Raw genomic sequence first — 25,936 nt, forward strand, 5'->3', positions numbered from 1 at the left:
TACAGTCATGAACTGAATAAGAAGTCAGATATCTATACAGGACTCTTCCTCCAAATCACATGATATACCACTCAAAATCATAATTTCTTTTGTTGAATGTCATTTCCCATAACTACTTCTACTGTTTGCATACTGATAAATGTATTCTTGGGTCTTAAAACATTATAATTATTCTGGCACTCTCTCAATGTTTAAAACCTATATACAGATAGGGATAATCTAACAACATCATTTTTCCTTTATAGACTGTGATGAGCATTTATTGGGTACTTACTGAGTATAATATACTGTGTCAGGTCCTGGGAATTAAATGGTGAGAGAAATTCTATCTTTGTCCCCAGGAAACTCAGAATCTAGAGAGAACCTAAGGATTATAAAAACTGTTCAGAAACAAAGTCAGTCTTCTACTTACCTATTGAGGTTTTATCTTCATTAGAAAAATTGAATTTTCAAAGCAACAGGCAGCCAGATTTGGATTTATTCCTCTTTTTTTTTTTTTTACTTACTTGATTAGACATTTTTAGTGTCTGAAGTCACAAAAGTTGTAACCAAGACAAACCAGGGTACAAGTACCACTTTTAAAATGTCACGGGTCTAGTAGAAACATTAGAGAATAAATTATGGGTTTTATTGTATTTGCAATTAAACTGATCAAATTTAATGTCCACAGAAAAGTCTTAGTAATTAGTATAAAGATTAATATAGTGAAATGTCCCTGTTTTAGCAGGCCTTCCAAGCAAAACTGAAATAAAGAATTCAGTATATAATCGAATAGCACGTAAATATTAATGCACAAAATCCTCTGAGTCCCCAGATCCCTGATGCAATTATTTTCTATTCACATTAATTGTTTCTAACAGATGACGCTAATGACTTTGAGTTAAAATGTGTCCAAGGGAAGATTTCACAAGATCAGTGCTGTTCAGAAATAAGATCATTTTCGTAATTATTTGCTTAGATTTTAACCACCACTCAACATCTTTAGGTTAACTTGATGATTGAGTTTTTTAATATGAATATCAGAAGTTATTTTCACACTAGTCAGTAATTATATTGGGGATAGTCACGTATTTCCTGCTAATCTTTCAACTACAACTTATTCAACTACTTCCCAAGGCAGATGGAAAAACTGTAAAATGTATGATTATTGTTTACAAAATGCAATTTGCATATGTGCATATATATTAAACACCTAATAAACTGGCATAAATGTGTTTGAATTAGGGCATGTATTCTCTAATCCAGAAATGTCACTTCTTTTGAGACTTAGTTGTCCAAGGCAGGATTTTAAAACAAACAGTTAAATGATGGCTATTCCACGTTTCTGCTTGGCTTCTCCTAGAAACTTCACTCCCGCATCTTGGATCTTTCATCTGGAGATTTACTCTCAGAGGTGGGAAGGAGCCGAAGTCTGACGCAGTCACGAACTGATGTCGAGCTACACGTGAGTCCCCCAGTTGCCTTCAGAGGACTTGTTCAGGTTGTTATTTTCCTTCCATCAAATATGATGTCACAGCTGAACCATAAAGTGCATCCTTGAAGGATTGTCAGGCAGATAAAAAGACCTTCCTTTCTTGTGTTCTCTGAAATTCAATATCATGTCCCCCAGCTGATATAGTAAGCAGAAAGTGTCACTCCAGGCAAAAATGTCATAAATCTTGGCTTTGTCCCCAAGATACCTTTTTGGGTATTGATTACATCTCAAAGTCTCTGAGAAATGGTCAAGGAGCTTTTTATTAAAGCCCATGTCCCATATTATTCATCCTACTTTTATGATATATTATGTATGAACTTTTAAAAATTCATGGGCTGTGCTTTTTTTTTTTTTCCTTTAGCTGGGGTTCGCTTTGTGCTTATTTGGCAAAACTTTAACCAGCATGGCTTTTAAATCCCATTGACATAAAAAGAGTCACTTGAAAAAAAACATATAACAGCTGTATAAATACATAATGAAAAATGTTAGGCTTAAATAAATTACTTGAACATTGTGGATCACTGGATTTTACTTTATGATTTTGTTAGTTGTATACAGGATATTCTATATCAAAGGTAAATATTCTCAAGTTAAACTGAAATTAGATTTCAGTGGAACGCCATCACTTTAAACTTCTATAAAGACCTAATGGCATCCCATCTATAATATGTCCTTAAGATCAGGGATTTTTTAAAGTATGCAATTCTTATTCAAGAAACTCTTGGCTTCAGTTTGTCTATTTTTTAAGTAAAATTGTAGATTTCATATGGCATTTCTCAGAGCAAGGATATAAAAATATACAAGTCATTCAAGGCAGTCATCTAAAATGCACATTGAAAAAAACACAGTTTGAATAGGGAAAACAGGGTGAATTTTGCCAATGAAATAAACATAATTAAGATAATGTTGCAGTGGAAACCAATATGCATTTTCTGACAAAGAAGAATTTTAGTGATACTTATTATCTATTGACAGCCATACTCAGTGGGATTCTAATGTTCTGTGTATCCCGGAGAGTTCTGCTGTCAGGGGCCATTCTCAGTATTACAGCAAAATGGCTGGGACTTGGGTCTGGCATCACAATGCTGTGTTGGCCGAGTAATCCTTTACAAGATATTAAAATCTGAGTACGCCAGGTTTCCCATTTAGAAAATGTGGGTAATGATATTTCTTTTTATTTCAGAGAATTACAGCAAGGATTACATGAGATAATCCATGAAATGTGTGTAACATAGTACCTGCTAAGAACATTGGGACCATCAGAAGATCTCTGTTGCTTTTACCCTTTTCTGTTCTCCTTGAACATGTGGCACTATGTCACAGCCACAGGAAAACATGGCAGAGGTAGAAACAATGAGCAAGAAGGTCATCTACTAGTACATCTTTCCAAAAACTCCTATGGTGATCCCTGAGACCAAGTGCACCCACTTTGGTTATTGCTCAGTACAGTTATATATACTTGTGTGCCAGGTATCAGATAAGGATGGGATACCAGGAAATTTCAAACAGGGTACTGTAGGTAGATTGTGAACTTATCATTTAGTTGAAGAGGCAAGACACACATGTGTGTCTTTTTATAAAAGCAGCAACACCTACAAGTTCCTATGCCAGAAGCAATTCCATCTTCATTATTATCTTATGCAGCCAATGCTTTTGACACCTCTCTGCCCAATCCCTCTCACCCACCAGCCACACATAACATTGACAGCCCTTCCTCTATCATATCTAGGCACTCAAATTCAAGGCCAAGAGACCCCAGAGTTCATTCTCACTCCAGCCCATCTTGCAAGATCTAGTTTTCTGTCATATTAATGCAGCCTCTTTGCAGGAGGTACTCATATGGGTTATAACTGGGCAAGGGGGCCTATGCATTAAGAATCCTGAGAATTGAGTTAAGTTGTAAAAACAGGTATAATTTGATAGGTGTAGTGGTAAGGGATAGGTAGGAAATGATATACAAGCCCCAGTACTTTGGGAAAAGGCAGGATGTAAACTGTCACTAAAAGCCAAGCAGAGTGTAAAAAGGCCAGTGGAACTTAGTTCCAGGTCACCTGGCGAAAGGCAGTCACAAGCCCTCTCTGCAAAGGAGACATAGTTACCAGCAGAGGCAGCCCTAGATAACTACCTCTTTCCGGATTACTCAGACAACACAATGTGAGAGAACAGGCTGGAGGAATTGGACGGCACACAAGTAGAGGTGGGGTCTGGTGGGGTGTTTCTGAATATTTGCTCAGGGAGCATTCTAGATGTCTGTGATGGTTGAGGCTTAGCTTCCAGGTGCTCCAGCAAGACACAGCCATTGGTCGTAGGCAGCTGAGATCCAAATATGAACTCCCCTTTACCAAGTTACATCTGGCAACAAACAAGGGTATAAACCAATAGATACTGATAAAATCTGGGGTTTTAAGACCAATTTCTCCTTTCATTGATGTTTAGAGTCACATTTCAGGGGAAGGGGAGTAGGGTAATAAAAGTTCTTGGCATTTTTAGATCACTTAAAGAAATTGTTATGCAGCAAAAAATAAAGTATTGATAGCAAAGCAGATAAAATCTAACATTATTAAGTATTATGGATATTGATTCGAGAGCAAATTAAACATGCCCCATGCACTTATGCAGGGGCTCAGCATTACCACAAGCACCCTCACATTCTCATTACCTTCTTCCCTGCGTGGTGTTTAGTCACCGTCAGTGGGAATTGCACTTGGAAAGCAGTGATAAGTACTGGGGTACCAGAGGCACCCAGAAAGTGTCAGTGAATCACATAAGTAAGAGGCAAGAGATGCCAAGACAGATAGCATGCCATCAAAGAGTTCCTGAAACAAAGCTTTATATAGATAGGAGACTGGAATTAGATGGTAGTAGAGAGATTTTATTCTCAGTGGTCTGGGTACCAATTTAATTTAGCCTGTCTGGTTTGTAGAACTTCATTTGTTATGTAAGGGGCAGTAATGTGCTGTCAAGATGTGCTTGGATGTTCACAGTTCATTGGTCACCCTTGCTTTATGCAGACCACTAGCATTCCAACAGCCTGGGCCTTCTGCATAGGACCCAGATCGGTTTGATGTGTGCACTATTGACATTTGGACAGCCAACTAGATACAAAAAGTCTTATATTTTATATTGTAGACTTGGAATACATAAGTTTGTTGTCCCCTGTTCGTGGCTTATTAAAAGATGGCACCGATAAACTGGGGGCATTTGACAGCTCATTTAAAAGAATATTGTCAGAGCCAGACGGGACCTTGGGAGTAATCTAGTGAAGTTACAAATGAGGACATTAAGGTCCATGGAAGTTAATTTTTTGTGTTTCTCAAGATCACATATTTAGTGACATTGTGTAGCCTGATCCAGACACTAGACTAGCAGTGTAGTGCTCAGGCTCTTGAACCCTATAGCCAGGGACACTACTCTGTCTCCTTCCATTTGTAGCACTCAAGTCATGTTATTGTTGTCATTGGGGGGTTCTGTTTTGTGGTGCTGGGAAAGGAGCCTGTGGTGTCACACGTGCTAGGCAAGCACTCTACCTCTCGGCTGGACAAGCAGCCCTTGAGTCATATTTTTTTTTTTACATGCTTGTTTTTTATTTGTTCTTTTTTAGTCTTACGTGACACTAGAATTCATTTAAACATTGAAATGGGGTTGAATAAACTAGATATTTTTGCCAAAGCATATGTTACCAAAAATGTAAATTTTATCATATAAACTAGTATAACTTGTTCATCAAATTTTTTTTATTAGTTGCTCAAAGCATTACAATGACCTTCAGTCATATTTTGATGTTGATCTTATTTTCTAACCTGTAAGAAAGGATAAAAGAAACCACCATCATAGTACTTCTGATTATAATGAACTTGCAATAATTGAGCAGCAATTATAGGCCAGATACTGTGCTATGTGCTTCATATCTAGTAACTCATCGACTCCTTTCAATAATCCTTTAGGGGAGGCACCACTGTCATTATTCCCTTTGAAAAGGAGAACATGGCTGGAAAAGCTAACTAACTTCCCTGTTGCCACACAGTAAACACAGTCTGCTTGGCTCCTAAGTCTGTGCTTCTGACTACTCACTATGAGGTTCAGTTGGTACTCACTCTTCCCTAAGCAGGCACTTGCTCAGAACTTTCTTGCCTTTTCAGGAATACCAACTGAATGCAAGATCAGGAACTTCTGCCCTGAAGTGTACTGGCTTGGGGGCTGTCATCCCTGGTCACCTCTGTCCTCGAAACAGCTGCAGTAGCAGTGAACTGTCCCTTTCCAGCACCTGCAGCGAATACTCCAGTGGCTCCTCTTACACGTGGCATGATAGCAAGAACCTCAGGAAAAGGGTAAGGCTCCTTTCTAGGCATTTTTAGAATCTGAGTGAACAGATCTTCTGCTGGTAGGATGTGGTCACGGAGGGTAGGAGGGAGGGTTAAGAGGGAAATGACCATTTGCTGAGTACCTGCTCATGGTTTATGCTGACCTCCACTAATCAGTGCTGTGGCTCATCAAATATGATTTCACTATCAACTGGAAGGCAGCATACTGGACCCTGCCTTCAGTGAAAGTAGGTCCATTCCTATTTATGTGGCAAGGTGCTTAGACAATGCTTCCCATTAGAAGGATAGCCATCCACCTGCACAGTGGGCTCACACATCTAAATATCCCTTCATGCTTTGACCAAACTTCTTTTCACACAGGTGCAAGCCAAGAATTTTGAAAGAGCTGTTTTAGCAGTTCCCTAGAGTGGAAGAAAAGCAGAATACGTGAGAATGGGAACCTTGAATCAGAATATTTGAAAGTCATTTTTCTACCATTTGGGTAAATTTAGTTTATGCTTTCAGCAGTATAGAAACCAGGAAAATTCCATAACTCCCAGAAAATACTGGTGAGGGAGCAGCTTTGTCATCCTCTGAACAAGAACTCCAAAAAAGATTTCAAGCTTGCATTTAAAGCCTATTCCCTTAGACTCAGACATCTAATGCAAAGTGGAGAGCCTACTGCATTATCAAAATCGCTCCCTCTGAGGAACAGTTCAGAATTCTGAATAATGACTGCCAGGGGCCTGACTCCTCAGAGACCAGGAACAGGGCCAGAGAGGTTTCCTCGCTTTGTCTCTGAGTTTTGTGCTGACTCCCATGGCCCCATACTCTGCTCATTTCATTCTGGCACCACTTAGCTGTCCTTCCCAGAGCCTTTGACTTTCTTTTTTAAAAATTTTGACTGAATTCTTTGAATTAGAGAAGCCCTGGATGTTCTAAGGCAATCTCTCCCCTGGGAAGAAAGGAAGGAAAGTTCTGAAGACATTGCACAGACACTGGGTGGCGTGCACTCATGGTCATGGAATCTCTGTGCACTGGAGGAATTTTGGGAGTTTTTACCTGGTGCCAGGTGCTCATTTATTTCAACTTGCATAATAAAATTAAATGCTATGAATTTATATGTATAATATTAACTTATATAAAATATATGACTAAGAGCTCTTTTTGAACTCAAGAGCATTTTTTTATACTGTTTTATGTACAAACAGAAAGGAAGCCTGAATGAAATGCACCAGCATGCTCTACATGGAGTAATTTGGCTCTAATTAAAGAATTATTATCATTTATCTCGGATTTTTTAGGCACTTCCCAAGTATCATTTAATGCTTGCAATAGTCTGTTAAGTACATTTTCCTATTCTCCACATTTTACAGATAAGGAAACTGAGTAACAGATGAGAAGTTAAGTAACTGGCCCAAGATCTCATGGCCAGTACATGGCAGAACTGGGCAATTGGTTCCAGAACCTTCACTCTTAATGGTTCTGCTCTCCTGGTCTTGTTGAGTCAGCCTAATACATGTGGTGTTGTGCCCAGTGTTGGGATGGATTTATTCCCAGTAAGACCAACAATGTCCTTTATAAAATAAGAAATAAAATTATAATCCTGATGTCTAGGTAAGGAGTGGAAAACGAGTATAGGCATTATGACCCCTACCTCAGCAGCAGCATCCTGCAGCCATCCACAACTACTCCAGAGGGCAGCTCTCCTGCAACTTTGCCCAGCAGAGAAGGCATCCACCTGTGGAAAATGCCAGCTCCTCCCAGTCCCCTCAGCCACAGGGAACGCATGCTTTTATTTTTGCTCCCAAGTTTCTAGATAGGTTAGACGTTATTCAAGTTGTTAAATGCCACGATCTCTTGTGGAAAATGGTGGAGGAAGGTGACCAATCTCATTTGAAGGTTTATAGCTGTCAACCTTGGGGCAAGGTGAAGTGCAGCACGGGCAGACTCTACAGGGGCAGAGAGGAGGAGGGTCAGCAGAGGCCACGCGTACCTTCTGTGGGGTAGACTCATCTGCTTCATCCAAGCTCTTGCAGGGCATTTTTGCCTGGTTTCTCTGCTTTCCTGTCCATGTGACTATCGGGATCATAGAAATTCTTAGAAATCTAAGCTGAGGCTGACTGTACCTGGGTGGTCTATAATACTCAGACTCACTGAGGGGATTGCTTCTGATTTCCAAAGGAGCTTTAAATGGCAAAGAGGAAGAGCAGGGAAAAGGGATGCCATCACCAAATAACATTTATTCCCAGCAACTTCTGACACCAAGGAATTATTGAAAGAAAATATGTAATTTGACTTAAAAACAAATAATGTGTGTTATGAATAGCAAGAATAATTGTCATGGAAATTTCCTGGATAAAAGCAAATGTTCACAGATTACTTAAAAGCCCAGGTCCCAGTGTAAGTTTCTGACACTTTTTCAATCTCTGCACATGAGCACATACTTAAACACTCAGAATTACACGGCAGAGAACAGCTGGTGTAGTCAAGACTGGTACTGAGTGCTCTTCTGGAACTACCACATTTAGCTGTTGAAATTACTTGCCATTAATTATGTAACCTTTTGTAAAAAGTCATGAGATCAGCCTTCACATCCTACCCATTTCCCTGGGTGCTGGTTTGTAATTTAAACTGCAAGTTCTATTCAAGAAATTAGTGCACATGTAACTTGTGATTTCTGTTAGGACACTGTCTAATGCAGAAGGGAGACTAGAAGCTAAGTTTCACTTTGTAGAATAGCATCAAGATTAGGAACACAGGCTCGAGAGCTGGAGACATCCCCTCCGGCCACTTTTGAACTGAGGTAAAATGGACAGTGCTGTAGAAAGTGTCAGGGAAAACAGAATCCAAACCCTTGCTCCAGCTCTTTGTATCTCTGTAAGTTGCAACGGACCAGTTTTGAATCTGTTTTCTCCATAGTAAAATAAGAAGGATATTGTCTCCCTATGGTAGTGTTCCGATGATGCAATGTACTGTGAACGTGGTCAGTATACAGCAGGTGCTCAGTAAATGTTAGTCCCTTCCTTTTGCCCTTCCATTTTTTTTTATAGCCAATGGTGTGAAAAATGTGAAAGTTTGGAATGCAATCTTTTTCCTGTGACATTTCCAAAACAGGTTCCCAAAACTAAGGTTGACATTTGAGGAAGTATGAAGGGCAAGAAAATGACATTTGTAAGTTAGTAGAAGAATAATTACTATGGGGCTCTAATAGAAAATGCCCAGGTCTTATAAGTAAGCATATATGTAAGGGCATGAATGTATACCTAATAACTTCAGAAACATTTTATTGATGTTCATGAAGTCAAAGAACTATCAAATGTTAGAATGGAAAGAACATGTAGATAGGGAGCTGCTTACTTTTCTGGTTTACCCTCTCCATATGCCATCGGCACTCTACAGGTAGGCCCTATTATCTTCTAGGTATTCCCCAAGTGCTCCTTGAACATACCTCCCTGACTCAGGTATTTCCCCATTCCATTTCTTCAACCTGGAAAGCCTTTTCCCCACTTGTAACCCGAGGCAAGTCTATTTGTCTTTCAAGAGCTAGGTATGTTTTTAAAAAAATATCTTTCCTATATTCCTTTCAAGATTTTTCCAAACAAGCCTTTGGGCTCCCTCTTCTGAATCTATAATACCCACCCCATTTACAGGTCTCATTTTCTCCTATGACATACACTTAATTGTAGCTAACTCCTCTCTCCTCTGCTGAGTTTTCTGCTCCCCCAAGGTAGAGATCTTACCTTCTATTCCTTTATTTCAGGGTGCTACTGTAGCACAGGATCTGGCAAAATCAATGTTTGCTACATAGTTAACATTGCATAAACTACATTTATATGTGAATCCTTATTAACCAATAGTACAAATTAAGCCTAACAGTGGGTTTTTCCTTTTATATATTTGTGATCTACATGGTTCAATTGTTTCTGATATCTGCTTTTCTTTTCCTAGCAATCAACACAAAACTGGGATAAAAGGCTAAGTATCGATTCTTCACTCCCAAGTGGCTTTGCTAGTTCTGCAGATGAACTACCTCCCACTCGGATCAAGGAAAGTCATATTTTGGAAGGGCTAAGGAAGCTACAGAAACGCAAAGTATTACTTGAACCCCCGTCAGTGATAACCAAATGGGGTTATAAAGATTGCATGAACTCAAATGAAGGAATATATTCTCCAGGAATTAAAAGTGACAGCCTTAAGGAATATCCTTCCAGCAAACTACCTGGTGTGGGGAGCCCTGGCAGGGAGCTCCACAAGACATTTGTTTATGATACAGATCCTCAGGAGGATGCCGATGAAGACTCATCCTCTTTAGCATTGCTGCAAACAGTTCCAAATGAAGGCTGCAGGCTGCACAGCAGTAAGTTAACCCACAGTGTTTCTGATAGTCTATTTGGCTGGGAGCCCGATGGAAAACACTTTTCAGAAGACATGTCCTCAGTTTACCCCAGGGAAAAGCCTGAAAAGCTATCTCATTGTGCCAGCAACTACCCGTTGGACAGGAAGCTGTGCCCAAGTGTGCAGGTACCTCAGGTGCAGAGGGAGAGAGATCCGCACAACCAAGGCCATGGTCACGTGGCTCTCAATCTCCAGCTCTCAGACACTGATGACAACGAAACCCTAGATGAGTTACGCATAGAGAGCAGTGATGAGAAAAGCCCCTCAGACCTGTCACTGACTGCTGACACCGACAAGTCCACTGAGAACCTGGACATCCTCATAGGATTCGGAAAGTCTGAACTTGAGTCTCCTAAAGAGGAAAAAACAGTGCCCACCTACCTAGAGACGAGGCCAAAGACATTTGGCTTTATTAAGCAGCAAAGGGTTGTAAAAAGGACTTCTTCAGAAGAATGTGTCACTGTGATATTTGATGCAGAAGACGGTGAACCCGTTGAATTCAGCTCTCACCAGACTGGAGTTGTCACTGTTACCAGAAATGAAATCTCCATCAACACGGCCTCTGCTGGGCCCAAGGCCGAACACATGGAACTTTCACCTCAGGGAATTGCTCATTTACAGCCGGGAGCTGCTGCGGCGAGAGATTCTGCCTTCTTAAGAAGATCTGAAGAGGGAAGTGAGAAAAACATTCCAAAGGATGACGTGGATCATGTTCCTCTGGTGACCATAGACTCCTTCAGCCCCCAGTCAGTAACGCAAAATGCCCCACGACAAAAACCGACCAAGCCAGCACACAATATGTCATGCCAGAGTAATTCAAGGTCTGGGGTATCTGTAGGTATCTATCAAAAGCAAAGTCTGACAAAAATACCTGCCAGAGGCAAGTCTTCACCTCAGAAATCAAAAATAATAGAGCCTGAAGCTTCCACACTAGGTTCCCCCTCTGGCCTAGTGACTCTTGAGAAATCATCAGCCTTACTCCCTGGGAAACTCTCACGGTTCATGAAGACTGAGAGCCCAGGGCCCTTCTGTTCGGATGCACAAACAGAATCGCACATTCCAAAACACCCTCTCCAACTCCCCCATGGCCCCAAAATGTCCAGCAGGAAGGACTCGGTCCAGTGCTCTAAGAGTCAGGCTCCAGGATCGCGGTCGAGGCCCCTTGCAGAGCCTCATGAGAATGGAGACCCTCCTACAAGGGACCAACGCTGTGACTCAGAGCCAGACCTGGGAATGAAGTCTCCTTCCCCGCCCCCTCCTCCAGGCAGGTCAGTTTCCCTCCTGGTCAGGTCCAGTTATGACTGTCTGCCGCCACCTTCATCTGCCAAATCTGAAGCCAGAGTCCCCAGCGACACGGCAAGGACAGTATTCAAGGCCCCTCTGCTGAAAGGAACCTTTGCTCCTGTCATTTCTTCGAATCATGCCACCACAGAAGTGCAGAGGAAGAAACCTTCTGTGGCTTTCAAAAAGCCTGTCTTCACCCATGCTCCACCCTCCACAGAAGCCACGATTCCCACCAGATGCCCTGCTCACATCCCCACTAGCTCTTTTGCCATGATGTCTCCAGGGCCTCCAAAGTTCTCTCCAAAGAGAGGTGTCCCCAAAACCTCTCCTCACCAAACACTTGGGACCCTACACACAGACACAGGGTTAAGGACACCCAAGAATTGTCCTTCCATCCATGAGCCAGTAGAGATAGCCTCCAAAAGTGTATCTCCAGGAAGAAAAGGACAAGTGAATGACAGTGTCCTCGCATCCCCCAAGCCTTCCTTCTTAGGGGCCAGTGAGTCACCATCATCTCAGGTTAACAGTTCCTCTTCCTCCTTCAAAAGCCATAGTGCCCCATATGGTTGTCATAATGCTCATGAGAAAGGACTGAAAACTCGTCTCCCGGTGGGACTCAAAGTTCTCATGAAGTCTCCCCAGTTGCTCAGGAAAAGTTCCACGGTGCCAGGAAAACATGAAAAAGACAGTTTAAACGAAGCCTCTAAAAGTTCTGTGGCTGTGGGCGAGTCTAAACCCGAGGACTCCCGGCATCCAGCAAGGCTTGAGACCGCAGGGAATAGAGGAACCACCTCTACACTAGGTTCACAAGGGCCAGACAGTTTAGTGGAAGGACTTCCCCTGGAAACAGCACTGCCAGAATCATTAGAAAATGGCATCCTTAGGGCTGATGGAAAAGATGGAGTGGAAAACAGATCCGTGAAAAGATCGCTTTCTTCCAGCAAACCACACCTAAAACCAGCTCTAGGCATGAATGGTGCCAAAGCCCGAAGCCAGAGCTTCAGTGCCCACTCAGGAGACAAACCCTCTACTCCCCCCATGGAAGGTTCAGGCAAAATCCGAACTCAGATTATTACCAACACTGCTGAGAGAGGCAATTCTCTTACCAGGCAGAATGCCTCTGCCGAAAGCTCTCCTCCCAAGAGCTCTTCTGCTCCCGCATCTGAGAGTCCCCCCAGTGCTGGAAAGCCCCTGGGACACTCCTTCTCCCGGCAATGCTCCCAAGGGAGCACAGGCAGTTCCAGTAGCCAGCATGGGAGCCCAAGCAAGTTGCCCCTGAGGATCCCCCCAAAACCTGAAGGGATCCCCACCCCACCTGGAATGGAACACCAGCGGGCCTATGCCCAGGTAGAATGTGCCGGCCTGACTGTATCTGGGGAACCAGGCAGTGACCACTGCAGGTGCCTACCCACCCCAGCAGATTTCCCTCAAGCCTTGATGGCCCCAGGGAGGACACAGCCTCCAAACAATTTGGAAACAAGCAGAGCATCCACACTAGAAACTTCTGGAAGGCATCCAGATGCCTCTAAAACTGAGAGTGGTGCTGTGAGCCCAGAAGCCCCCCTCTCACCCACAATTGAAGAAAAGGTCATGTTGTGCATTCAGGAAAACGTGGAAAAGGGCCAAGTGCAGACAAAGTCCACCTCTGTGGAAGCAAAGCCAAAGCCTGGGCCTTCTTTCGCCAGCTGGTTTGGTTTTCGGAAGAGCAGACTTCCAGCTCTTAGTAGCCGGAAAATGGATGTGTCCAAAACCAAAGTGGAAAAGAAAGATGCAAAAGTCTTGGGGTTTGGAAACAAACAACTGAAATCGGAAAGAAAAAAAGAAAAGAAAAAGTCTGAACTGCAGTATGAAATCGAAAATGAGCTCAACAGGGGCAACACGTCGGAAGACAGTCCCGAGGCTGGTTTGCAAAGCAAAAATAACCTGAAAACATCACCAGACATTTACAACCGAATGAAGTTGGAACCAAGAAACAGACCCAACCCTGTTACTTGTTCAGCAAAAGATAACTTTATGACGGAACTCTTAAACAGGTAACTCAAGGGGACAGTGAACAGCAATGTAGAGGACAGGCCTCCCCCCTCTTAGGGAGAGCTCTTTCCTTACCACACATCAGATGCCAGTCAAACACGGTTTTCACAAAAGCAGAAACACATAGAAGCAGTCTTACTATACATTAGCCGGAAATTAAACAATGAAATAAAAGTGAGCAATAAAATGATAATTTAGTCCATGATACTTTGTTAACCAAGCCAATGGTCTTTGAAATTAAAGAATGGTAAGTTTTATCAAGGTTGATAGAAATTCAACCTATACTAGGAACCACGAATGTACCCACATGGCATGAAATGGAAGAAAATTACACATAGGTTTTATAGTATGCAGATTTCATTGGTTGTACTGAGCAAATGTATACTTAGAAACTTTCCAGACATAATTACTTTTCCTGCCGACCTTAAGCCAGAATGTATTTATCAGTCACTTTTTGGTGGTTTTCATTTTGCCCCTCCGCACAGCATCATAAAAATTAAAAAAGTAAATTATTATAGCATCTACATTGACACACTCCTGGCATATTAGTCACTCAAGGCTGCTGAGTAACATTTACCATTCAAAGGCCTAAAGACAAAGAGCTGCATGGAGTTAGTTTAGACATTAAAGGATTGGGGGAAGGAGAGTGATTGAAGAGGAGCAATGTAATTTATCAGAGGAATCACTTTCTACCTGCAGAGTTGATAAGAAAGGAGCTCAACAGACAGAGAGTGGATCAAAGAATGTTTCCTGCAGGAACATGTTAAAGGGCAGTTCCCAGGGCTCCTGTCTCATCGGCAGCTCTATCAGCACTCAAGGAAGCCACAAGAAAAATGTCAAAACCAAAGCGGATGTGGTAACACCCAGAGACTCCCTGGTAAGTACACCACCATGCTGACCATAAGGTGCTTCCTTCAGTGCTGGACTGATTGGATTCTTTCTACCCCTTGCTAATAATGCATGGGTAGAGACTGCAAGGGACAGAGAAAGTGAAAAAGATTTTTAAAAAACAGAAAAATTCTGGTGATCAATATTGTAGAGAGATAGCAGCTGGACCGCAAGTGGGAACAGCTCCCTCCAGGAATGCTGTTTTTCTCACTCCTACTTTCAGAACAATGGTATGATGGAAGCTCAATGTGGCCAAATTGTGCCACCAGCATCACTTTCAAATTATACCTTGTGCTAGAAATTAGTTCTGATGACTTCCAACACCAACCACAAAAAAGGAATGAGCATGGTTTTAGAAATAAGTGTATTGAACAATTTAAGAGAGTGTTGGCTACTTGAATGGTTTGATTTAAACAGTGTTCATATTTTGTGAAAATTGTCTGTACCCAGTTCATTCTACTTGGACAGAAAGCATTAAGACTAAGAATTACATTTTTGGAACTTGGAGCCTTATCATTTAGTTTTTCAGTGATGAGGTCCAAGACTTGGGGAGTACTCTTCCTTTAAAATGTAAATAAAAGGATACTTTTATATTTCCCTAAGACATCATATTTTTATTTTAAAGTCACCTTAAATTGAATTTATTCTCTTTACATTCTTTATATGCTTGTATAACTGACTTGATGTGTTCATTGTTCCATTTAATAAGTTTTAAAGCACTTACACCAAAAAAACTTTACAGAATTACCTTATCTATATTTTTTCATACTCTAATAAAAAGATTATAAAATATCATACCTGCTACCATTTTCTGAGGAAAAACTTGAAATGTGAAGTTATTATATACTTTTTCTGGTATAGTTCTATAGTAGAAATATTCTAAAAGTAATCATGGCTGGCATTATTAGTTATTCATTCTTACTTATAATTATTTATTAATGTTTAGCATTCCTTTGAGTTTCACAGACATAGTGAGATTTGAGACAAGTGCACATTTAAATTTTTTGCAGTCAGATACATTTTTTAATTCAAAGGGCTGTAGGGTCTTTCAAATTGTCTGAAATCATATGTGGACTCTATGTTTTTTGCAAAAGTTGTTTCTTTTTCTCTCCATTTCCACTCTTGGCGGCTGTCTGTGGTATCGTTCCTTCTTTGAAAACGTAAAGATGTCCCCTGCATTATAAAGCCACAAATTATAAGCATATCTAAGGCTGCCCTTGTACTGTCACTGAAAGGAACGAGAGAATGAACGTGTGGAAACGTGCAATATGCCAGAAATTCAATCCAGCTGATGGAAAACTCTGATAGCCCAGCCAGAGCCCCTTATCAGAGGCACTCCATTTAACTATGTCCCATTTAATAAGGCTCTGACAGCTTAGGGTATATCTTCACTGTACAGAAGTACCAAAAAAAAAAAAAAAACCCTGTGTTTGGCTTTTACAATCCCATTTTTACATTCTTATTACTTCCTAATGCTACAGTAATTTGCCAAGCTTTTCCCCTCTGTTCTGTAATCTTTTACAGAGTAGTAGAAAAGGTCCTTTGCTCTTTCCAGAATATCTGCAAGAAGCACTCTTATTATTTTCTGTGAAGTACAAAGATTCCCTAACCATCCTGAATATATACTCAATAGGGATATGCTAATTTTTCTAGTTAGCTGCAAGAGGAAATTAGTCATGCTGAGAAGCTTTTTTATACAGAAGAACATTATCAACCTGGAAAGATGACCAACTAGTCCATTTTAAAAAAAATGTAAAATGCAGTGTTTTTTTTGTTTCATCTCCATAATCATCAGTGTGGATTGGGCTAAAATTACTAATTTCAGAAACAACATTGCTAGTGTCTCTTTTGGGACTAGTACAAGAGTCGCTGTGAAAACCCATTTATTATATATTATCAGTGTATATAGAAAAAAGATTAGATGCAAAACTCTGATACCTTAGTACATTGATGTGCCTACCCATGAACCTCAGAGTTCAAAGATTTTTTTTTCCCCACTAGAGCTCAAGGTAAATTTGTTCTTATTTTACAGTGTGTTATAATACTTTTTCTTACAGTGGTTCTTTTGAATATATAATAACTATAAATATGCATTACATATTATACTTTTTTTTCCTGAGTGAAACCATTCCAAAACGTTTGACATAATGTATCACCATTCCTTGCCCTTTCTTCCACTTTTAAAACTAAGATATTTAATCATGAGAGTTCTAAGACATTTTGATTATTTTAATGTAGTTATAAAAGATTAATCCCATATACATGTGTGTATACATATATGCAAAATCCCTTTTTGGTAGCAAATCAGTCAGTTCAGTAGTAACTGCATATCCCTCTTTAATATTATTAAAACACATTCTAAAACATGTACAAAAGTCCCAGTAATGCTTTGCTGAATTAAATCTTCTACTCTTTTCAGAACCTTAATTAGAGGCTTACATCCCCATTTCTGCCATCATTTATAGGCCACTTTGCTCTAATTTTTGCGTAATTTAGAGCAGGGGCCATGTTACTTTGAACTTAAAATGATTTTATATCATTTAAATGAAAGAAGGATGAAAGGCATCCCGTAGAAAGACTGCCTCGGCATTAAGTCAGTGAGTCAGATTGAGATGCACTCTGCTTGCTGAGAGTTCTAAGTTCCTTTTTCCTGTGCATTGAGATAATTTTCTGAAATGAGAAGTCTCAAAGGAAGACAGCTCCAGGCTCCTATTTAACACCACTGGACAAAAATAAAAATTGTTAACAAAGTTAATGAGATCATACACCTTCATCATGCACAGGAGGGAAATGGCCATTTTACCAAGTATTTTAATTTAAATTATGGGTATTTTCTTCACTGAAGTATCACATAGTCTGAAAAAAAATCACATCTGCTAATAAAAAATCATCTAATACTATCCCATTAAAATGAGACTCTGGTGATGAAGCAGCAGCAAATAGTACAATAATTACACAAATTGTTATCATCTTAAGTTTTGCAAAAATGTCCTAATTTCAATATCCATAATTGAATGATGCTGTTTTAAATGCTGTTTGGATGCTAATAAGAAGCATGCCTATGTTGTCCTCCTCTTACAAAGTTTTCTAAATGACTAATTTTTCCAAAGGTCATGCCTTTTAGTTTTCCCTCCCAGGATTGCTCCCTGTCTGTCATAGATTCATTATGTGCTTTTCCTATTAAATAAGCTTTAAAGTAACCAAAAGAAAAAAAAAAGTTTTCCTGGGAAGTCATTAGCATCAGGGTGACCTAGAGAAGAAATATGTGAACATATATGGATACTTCTTCCAAATGAAGAGTGTCCCCAATACAGGGTTCAATGATGAAATCATCTATATGTGTGAATCAGTGGTGAATATTGTCTTCCACTTTCCTCCGTGCCTTATGTGTGCTCATTTCTTCCTGTCCTTCCTAGTGGTAGGAGTTGGAAATATATGATGGATGCACTGAAATGTGACAGGTCACTTATTACTAGCTCATGTTCGGAGCCGTTCTTGTCTATAATGACAGAGCCCTAAAAACTGGACAAGAATTAGAAATGCATCTTTAGAAGGTGCCCAGAGGTCTGACAGTGCACCCCAACAGCACCTAATTGTTAGTTATGAGCCATCTGCTACTTCTCTTCAAATGGAGAGTACTGGAATTATTTGTCCTGAGATAGCAGTGACTGAGAAATTCTGAATTTCTACCTACCAGTCTTTTCCCAGCCAAACACTTGCCAAGCTTCTTGGTTTAGTGGCCACTCTCAATCTTCCTAGGGCTCTGCCAGGAGAGGTTGTTCTGCTACTGCCTGTCTTTGGCAAAATTCTTAATTTGGACCTGGCAGCCCCTTATCCCTGTAGTTTCCCATAACCTAGCAGCTACATGATCAGGAATGAAAATTAAATTTGTTCCTATGAGAAATAAAATTAGCAGGGGGAATCTGCTGCCAAAATAAATTATGCCCCTCATTTGCATAGCCAAATGGATTTAAAAAATTATTCACTACTTAGCATTGAAATCTGTTTGTGTGGATAATTAGAGCTGAGGAGTTTGCCATTCTAGGGCATTCCCCTATTTCCATTCCTTTTCTAGTGCTTCATCTGTCCCTTTCAAATTTAAAAATTTCCCCTGTCATCCTCCCATCTTAAATCAAGTACTGGGACCTTGTCTATAAGGCCTGTTCCTTGGATGAATCGTAGAAGTCACACTTAGCATTTGTTCTTAAGTGCATAAAGTCCTAGAAAGATCTGATAAAGAAGCAAAAGATAGGACTCCCATGATAGCTTATGATTTCAATGATAACTTGGAAAAAGGTGGTAGTAAAGTTCCACAGAAAGGTTAGGGAATAGTAGGGCAGGGAGGCAGAGCAGTTTTATACACACACACACACACACACACACACACACACACACACACACAGAGAGAGAAAGAGAGAGAGAGAGAATCTTCGATACTCTTAAAATAGATCTTTATGATTAATGAATACTTTGAATATTGCCTCCTTATTTAACTACCCACCTTAAGAAAGAAATCATAATTTAGAGGACTCTTTTAGTCAGCTCTTTTGCTTCTGTGACTAAAGGATCCAACCAAAACAATTGTAGAGGAGGAAATTTTTATATAGGGGCTCACAGTTTCAGAATTCTCAGTCCATATTCAACCAGTTCCATCCTGACAGAAGAGTATGGCAGAAGGAAGCAGCACACATGATGATCAGAAAGCAGACAGAGAGACTCTGCTCTCCAAATATAAAATCTATACCTCATACCCACACCCCTAATGAACCACTTCCTCCAGCCACACCCTGCCTACCTCCAGGTACTTCTCAGTCAATCCCATTAGGGAATAACTCACTGATAATTTAAGGCTACGACCCAATGATTTATCCTCCAAACCTTCTTTCACAGTTTCACATGTGAACTTTTGGAGAACACCTCATATCCACACCATAACAGGGACAGTGTGAGAAGGATGTTCATACCAATATAGGGAACTTTGAAAAAATGAATTTTATCTCAATGAATAGGGTTCAGAAGTGCCATTCTAAAAGTAAAACCCTACGTGACTTTGAACAGATCACTAACCCTCTCTAAGCCTGTTATCCTTTATAAGGTGCAAAACTTTTTCTAATTTCTTGATTCTTTAGTTTGAATTTCACAGGCTGACAGAAATGATGGTTCACTCACATTCCAACAGTTTAGGAGGGTACCTTTGCAAGTTTAAAATGGGCAAATTTAGAATAACCCCAAAGAAATACTGTTTTACATTAACAGGTGGGGAGTGTATATGGAACAGATGGCTATAAGAGCTGGAATGAACTAAAGATATAGGTTTCCTTGATGTGTCTATCCATAAATGAGGGTAGAAGGCGCTCAATGGATTCTTAATGGAAAATTAAGTTGGTTGAAGGGTCCCTTTCTTTCTGGGTTTTGAGTACCCTTGCCATAAATAGATTGCTGAGCAAAGTGAAACTTGGAAGGCAAATCAGCAACTTCACTCCTGCTCAGAGGGCTTTTTCCTCTCTGTCTTCCTTAAATTCACATTCTTAGAAGCAGCTGCTTGAAGCCTTTGCTCCCTTCATTCTCTCTTCCCTAACATTCTTCCTGTGGAGGTGCCCACAGAGCAAGTGAGGAAGTGCAGTCTCCAGATGCTGAACCTGCCAGGGTGGCGGTCATGTCTACCTCGCCTCCCGCCTTTGTCACCTTCTGGCTATCAGCGTGGTACAGATTACGCACCAATTGCATTCTTCTATTGAAACTGCAGTCATAAAATGTAAATAATTGGTCTTTTCCCATTAAGTGTGAAAAATAGGAGATAAAAAGTAGAAAGCTAAATCTAGTTCAAGGTCAGTATGCAACCATATGGCTTTCTATATTGCAAGTGTAAAATAATGGTTTCCTCGTATTCCACTTGAGCCCCTGAGCAAATCCACTGACAGCCTCTAATGTATGTGCCCGAGCAGGACCCCCATTGCATTGAACAGCTCATATCATCATCATCATTATTATTGGCTGCTCAGGTGACTAGCTAGAATGTATTTTAAAAGAGCTATGGAGGGTCACTGCAGCAAAGACCTTAGCTGTCTTCATATTGAGGTCAAGTCTATAGAGGCAGAGTCAAATGGAAATTGGAGAAATAGCAAAGTTTCCCCACCTGAACATAAATCTGGAGCTTGCCTTGCTGTGTTTGAATCTCAGCTCTACCACTTGGACCATCACTCACCCTCTCTGTAATAGTAGAACCTGCCCCTGGTGTTACTGGGAAGATGATGAGATATGTGCAAAAGACTCTATGCAGCACCCCCACCACCACTGTATGCAGGTGTCTCCATATTGGCTGGCATCCACAATACCCCGGTCTCTGAGATGGGAATTGGAAGACGGGTTTTCATGCGAGTGTCGCCACACACTACATGTGTGCCAACTTTAAGGAAATTTCCTGGACCTCAAACTTCTCTCTCTGTAAAACACTGAGACTCCATGAGTTTCTCTCCAGGATTCTATTTGAGGTTACATGATCCAGGGTCTAGGTGTTCCGGCTGAGATATAAGGGGAATGTTTTAATGTAAGAAGTCTATAAAAGTCTTACTGCTTCAGTTCACAGCACATATCACTGTCACCTCATTTCATTATGGAAAGAATGAAAAATAAAATAATTTTATTAGAAAGTTACATTCCGGGAAAGTGTCAGGAGATCTAAGTATATTTCTTTATTTTTATTAATATAACCTATGATGTAAGTCTCCCACTCTGGTTTTATATTAAAACCAAAACTCTTATCTGTAAAATCCTGTGCAAAATCGGGTAACCTGTATATCCTTCCTTCCAAAGTTAGGGTTTGATTTCTGAAAAAAATGGTATCATAATTAAAAGTCCTAGAAAAGCCAGATGATAAAGTGAGGGAAAGTGGAATGAAAGAAAAGATGTATATTTTTTGAATATATCATTGTTCTGAGGATTGCAAAGATCTATTTAATACAATGAATAAAAACTTTCAGTATTTTCTTGTTTCTGCAGATAAAAGAGGCAAACGAAAACTTACAAGAGGATGAAGAAGATACAATTGCAGATTCCGCATTTCAGAGCCATAACCTAGGTAAAAATTTATGTCTTGCTTCATCTTTAACTGTGAGCTTTTTTCCATCTGGGACTTTCTTTCAGATGTAGGACATTCCTAGTGACTGTGTCTCATGCCTGCCTCCATCAAGACTGAGCATGGTCACCTTTATCTCTTAGACATTAGACATTATTGCAAAACAAGTGTGTCAAAGCACACCTATGGAGAAAACAGGTCCTCCTTGCAAAACAAGGCAATTCAAACCGATGAGAAGGGAGTATTTCTCAATATAAAACGAAAGTGACACTGGCTGTAAATAATTTCTTTCTCAGGGGAAACAACTCTGAATGAACCTAGTGTCTATAACTTGCTCAAGAAGCAACTGAATGCAAGTATCTATTATTTAGAAATGTAAGGTGGTGACTCTTTCTTAAATTGAAAAATTTTAAAAATTTCATGTTTTACATATAGAACCAAATAGAACTGCAAAATATTCAACTCATTTTCTTCATCATTTCTGGTTAGAATCCTGAATACGGACAGACCTGTCTCTCTGTTAAGTTCAACTTGTCAGCTATTTCATAAAATAGTGCATAACACCAGATAGAAAGGAACTAGGGTTCCCAGCACAAAGGGACTGAGCTATTTTCAGCTGGGAGGGAACCATGATGGAAGAGTTATTGGTGACTGTGATCCTTGTCAGGAGATTGAAGAAGTGCTAATTTAACAGCTCCAGGCCACCGTGGATCCTTGTAGAATTAGTTGTTCCTTAGGCCCGAAAATGGCTGTGAATGTGAGCATGCTAAGGGGTGATGGGATTATTAGTCCAAATCACATTTGGGTATAGCAGAGAGCATTGAATTCCATGTTCCAGGACAAGACAGCCATACAGATCGCTGGTTCCCGGTGTAATCATGTGTCTTTTGCTCTTACGTTTTCACTGCAGTGTCTGTCAGCTCTTGGTATCCCACAGCTCTTGGTGGGGACACTTTGGGCTGATTTGCCAGTATACCCAGCCATCTTCTGCAAGCTATAATTTACAATTTATCTCAGAGAGTTGTTGTACCCCCTCCGCTTAATGAGACTGGCACACCATTATTTTTCTTTTCAGTCGTGATTGGGAATACAAAAGTCTTAACAAACAACTGAATGAATGTAGTGTGAATAAGATTCTATTTCCAAAAAGACATCATTTATTATAGTTGTCAATGTGAAATGCTCAAATTGGTATCAGTTCTGTATAGTTAGCTAATATGCAAGTTAAATGTTGTTTAATATTGTTTAACAGCCTTCAAACACGATGCTATGTAAAGCCCCGCTGAATCATCATTTTTCCATAATGAGATGTTCTCAGCTTATAAAATAGCATATATAAATTAGAGGCTGAATTTTTGTTCAAGATAACAATAGTAATCTAAATGTTTTTAGTAGACTAGTAATCCTTTAGATCTGCACTGTTAGACATGACAGCCATTAGCCACATGTGACTATTTCAGCTTAAATTAATTAAAGCAAGATAAAATTGAAAATTCACCAAAAAATGAAAGAATTAAATAAAAAGTAAATATAAAGATTCAGTTTCTCAATCACACTAGCCACACTCTCAAGTGTTCAGTGGCCACATATTTTGCATGTTCTGTATGGACATTTCCTTCATCATGGAAGTAAACTTGGACCATCTCTGTGACAGTGAATTGACTTTGTCTTCAGATCATTGTACACTTATCTCTTCAGAGTCATAGAAAGTCTATAAGATGCAATGACCACAAGTAAACCAACAAACAAACCTGGCAAAGCATTACTTATAAATAATAAGATCGTTTAAACATGCTTACATAATTACAAGTCTCAAGAAGAGAGATGTGTAGCAGCTCAGCAGTGTTATCAAAAGCCTGACCCATTGTACCTGTCTCCTCAACCATCATTCCATGTTGGCTTTTTTCTGCATGCTTGTTGCTTCTGGTTGCAAATTAATTCCCTCCACTCCTGGCATCCCATTCTCATTTGAGACACAAAACATAAAGAAGAGCAAACTCTCCCCAGAATCCCTCCCGCCAATGGATTCTATCTTACAGATCATTAGTGAGAAATAGATCATCCAGTTACTCCTAGCTTCAAAAGATGATGGGAAAGTAAGTATGGCACTCCAACATTTTTTTTTCAAGTAGCAAGGAGTGGAGGATTGAGACTACCTCTGGGGCTAGATCACCAATAGGATCACCACACACCTCTTACAAAGCTCCTCCATTTTAAGACTGAATAAGACTCACTGAAGTCAAGTGGTTGTCTCCACTCCCCAAGAAAGGCTGAAAATATATATTTTGCACCCTGACAAAAGTGATTTTCCTTTTGTCCAACCAGTGTTTATATATATGCTTATAATATTCTATAACGATTGAAAATATAGCATTTTCAATGATAGCACCTGAGAAAATTGAAGTATGCTCTTCTTCCAGTTAAATATCAACCAATATCTTTGACAGAAGAATAGTGAAGATGGTTGGGGTTGTGGCTGAGTGGTAGAGCACTTGCCTAGCATGTGTGAGGCACTGGGTTCAATTCTCTCAGTGCCACATATAAATAAATCAATAAAATAAAGATCCTTAAACATCTTAAAAAATTTTTAAAAAAGAGAATAGTGAATAAAGTTGTGAATCTAAGTGTTTGCATTTCTGTGGTTGGGGTAATAATATTAGTTTAATCAAAACATTATGGGTGTATAAGACAAGATATTAAGTAAGCATATTCTATGTTAAAATTTAAGGTTTGTGAAACGAGTAAAATAGTGCCACTAGATTTTTTTTTCCTTTAAAATTGTCCTACTAAATGTCAGACTTCCATGTTAATAAACAACTAACAAATGATAGCCTGGCCTAATGGAAGTATTAACAGAAATGATCACAACCACCATACTTCTAAATTTTGTTTACTGCTACTTAACTATAGTAGTTTCACTGTGTATATTCTACTATTTATTTACTAAGATGAAATGACAAATAGTAACTTAAATACCATTGTCTCATATTTAAAACCTCAGCTGGTGTTAAACATCAAAAATAATTCCATAAGTGGAGACAAGGGATTTGGAAATTCTTATAAACAGGATAAAATATAATTTAAGGAATTTAAGGAAGAAGCCAAGCAGAATCCAATGGTATCTACAAAAACAAGTATACACGGGAGACTCATGAAGTGAAGTGTACATGTTATTTCCCAAAACTGAAAAGAGTTAAAAGAACAATCTACCCAGTTGTCCAGTGAGTAAATTTCCAGTGCTCCATGGTTGAATGAGACCTCTGTACTCCTCCTCATCGATGGAGTATACTCCTAATCTCTTGTGCAGGAGCCAATGGGAGGGTTCCTGCCACCACATTGTAGCATGACAAAGGACATGGTCCAGCTCAAATGATCTGGCTTTCCTTGGATAGCTCTGTGAACTGCCTTGGAGTTCTCCCTTCTACCGTAGAAACTGATGATACTATCTCCCAGGGACCCTCCCCCTCCAATCTGTTGTCCACCTTCCATTCCTCCCCAGCTGGCCTCTCTTGCTGGCAGCTAATGTATCATGCAGGAGGGTAATAGGTGCTTAATGAGTACCTTTGGGTGACTTAACAGCATAAGCCAATTCATTTCCATTTTTTGCAGAGTCTTTCCTTGCCTCATTCCTTGTTTTTTCCTAGACTTTAGCTAGCTAATATGGTAAACTAACTCAAGTCACTATAGTAACAAATTAAGCCAGTATCTTTTCGGGTCATGCATTTGCATTGTAGCAAGGAATCAGGTAAAGTTTTACCTCTAGTTAAGTGGAATTCTTGGAGCTATAAGTTTCAGGCACTCAGAGTGTTCATTTGAGCACATTATGGGGTGAGGAAGAAAGGGCAGGATCAAGACTACCTCAGATAATGAACAGCACAAGCAGCAGTACCAGGAGAAAGAGATTTTTTTTTTTTAAATAATCCTAGTTCTGCCTTAAGGCTGGAAATGAAATGAGACAAAGCTATGTTGAGCCAAATAGAGGAGCTATGAGATTCCATGAACAAAGACTGTTTAACCTAACACATAGACCTTGTTCCTGTCAACTTTTATGATCCATCCAAAAAGCGTCTAATCTTCAGTAGTATTGTGCCTGGTCTGCACCTAGGTGGAAGCAGAAGGAATAAAAGAGTCACAGGGTGTAGAGTTGTTATTGTTGAAGAATTGCTGTGCCAGATTCAAATGAAGGTCTGCACATGCAGCAGCTTCTTCCCCCAGAAGAACAGAACAGTCCTGGTGCCAGAGCAGGTATAGCTGTAGCTGTTTCTTTGGTCAGGGGAGAAGGACAGTCTCCCAGACTCTTGAATCAAGTGCTTCACTTACTAGAGAAAGAAGCCTGACCTTGGCACTCACCTCATTTGAACCCACTTTATTGTTTCAGAGACCTGATAGAAAAACAAATGTGTTTTTAAACACATTTTTTTAAAAACCTAAGACTGAATTATCCTGTTAGTACCAATTGTATTAGATTTAGGCAGGAGCTCAGAG

The 25,936-nt window shown here is 39.9% G+C and overlaps 1 protein-coding gene across 8 annotated transcripts in view; it reads left to right on the plus strand.

The window, feature by feature from the left end:
- The window catches only part of Nckap5 (NCK associated protein 5), a 910,861-nt gene that overhangs the window by 785,304 nt on the left and 99,621 nt on the right, over positions 1-25,936 (plus strand). For all 8 annotated transcript variants that reach the window (XM_078017217.1, XM_078017216.1, XM_040294086.2 and 5 more), the window contains 5 exons: positions 1,343-1,444; positions 5,614-5,802; positions 9,727-13,490; positions 14,188-14,365; positions 21,376-21,454. In XM_078017217.1, coding sequence (XP_077873343.1) covers positions 1,343-1,444; positions 5,614-5,802; positions 9,727-13,490; positions 14,188-14,365; positions 21,376-21,454 — 4,312 coding nt within the window. The remainder of the gene's footprint in view (positions 1-1,342; positions 1,445-5,613; positions 5,803-9,726; positions 13,491-14,187; positions 14,366-21,375; positions 21,455-25,936) is intronic.

This window comes from Ictidomys tridecemlineatus, chromosome 7 (assembly GCF_052094955.1).
Source record: "Ictidomys tridecemlineatus isolate mIctTri1 chromosome 7, mIctTri1.hap1, whole genome shotgun sequence".
In the NCBI taxonomy this organism is placed as follows: Eukaryota; Metazoa; Chordata; class Mammalia; order Rodentia; family Sciuridae; genus Ictidomys; species Ictidomys tridecemlineatus.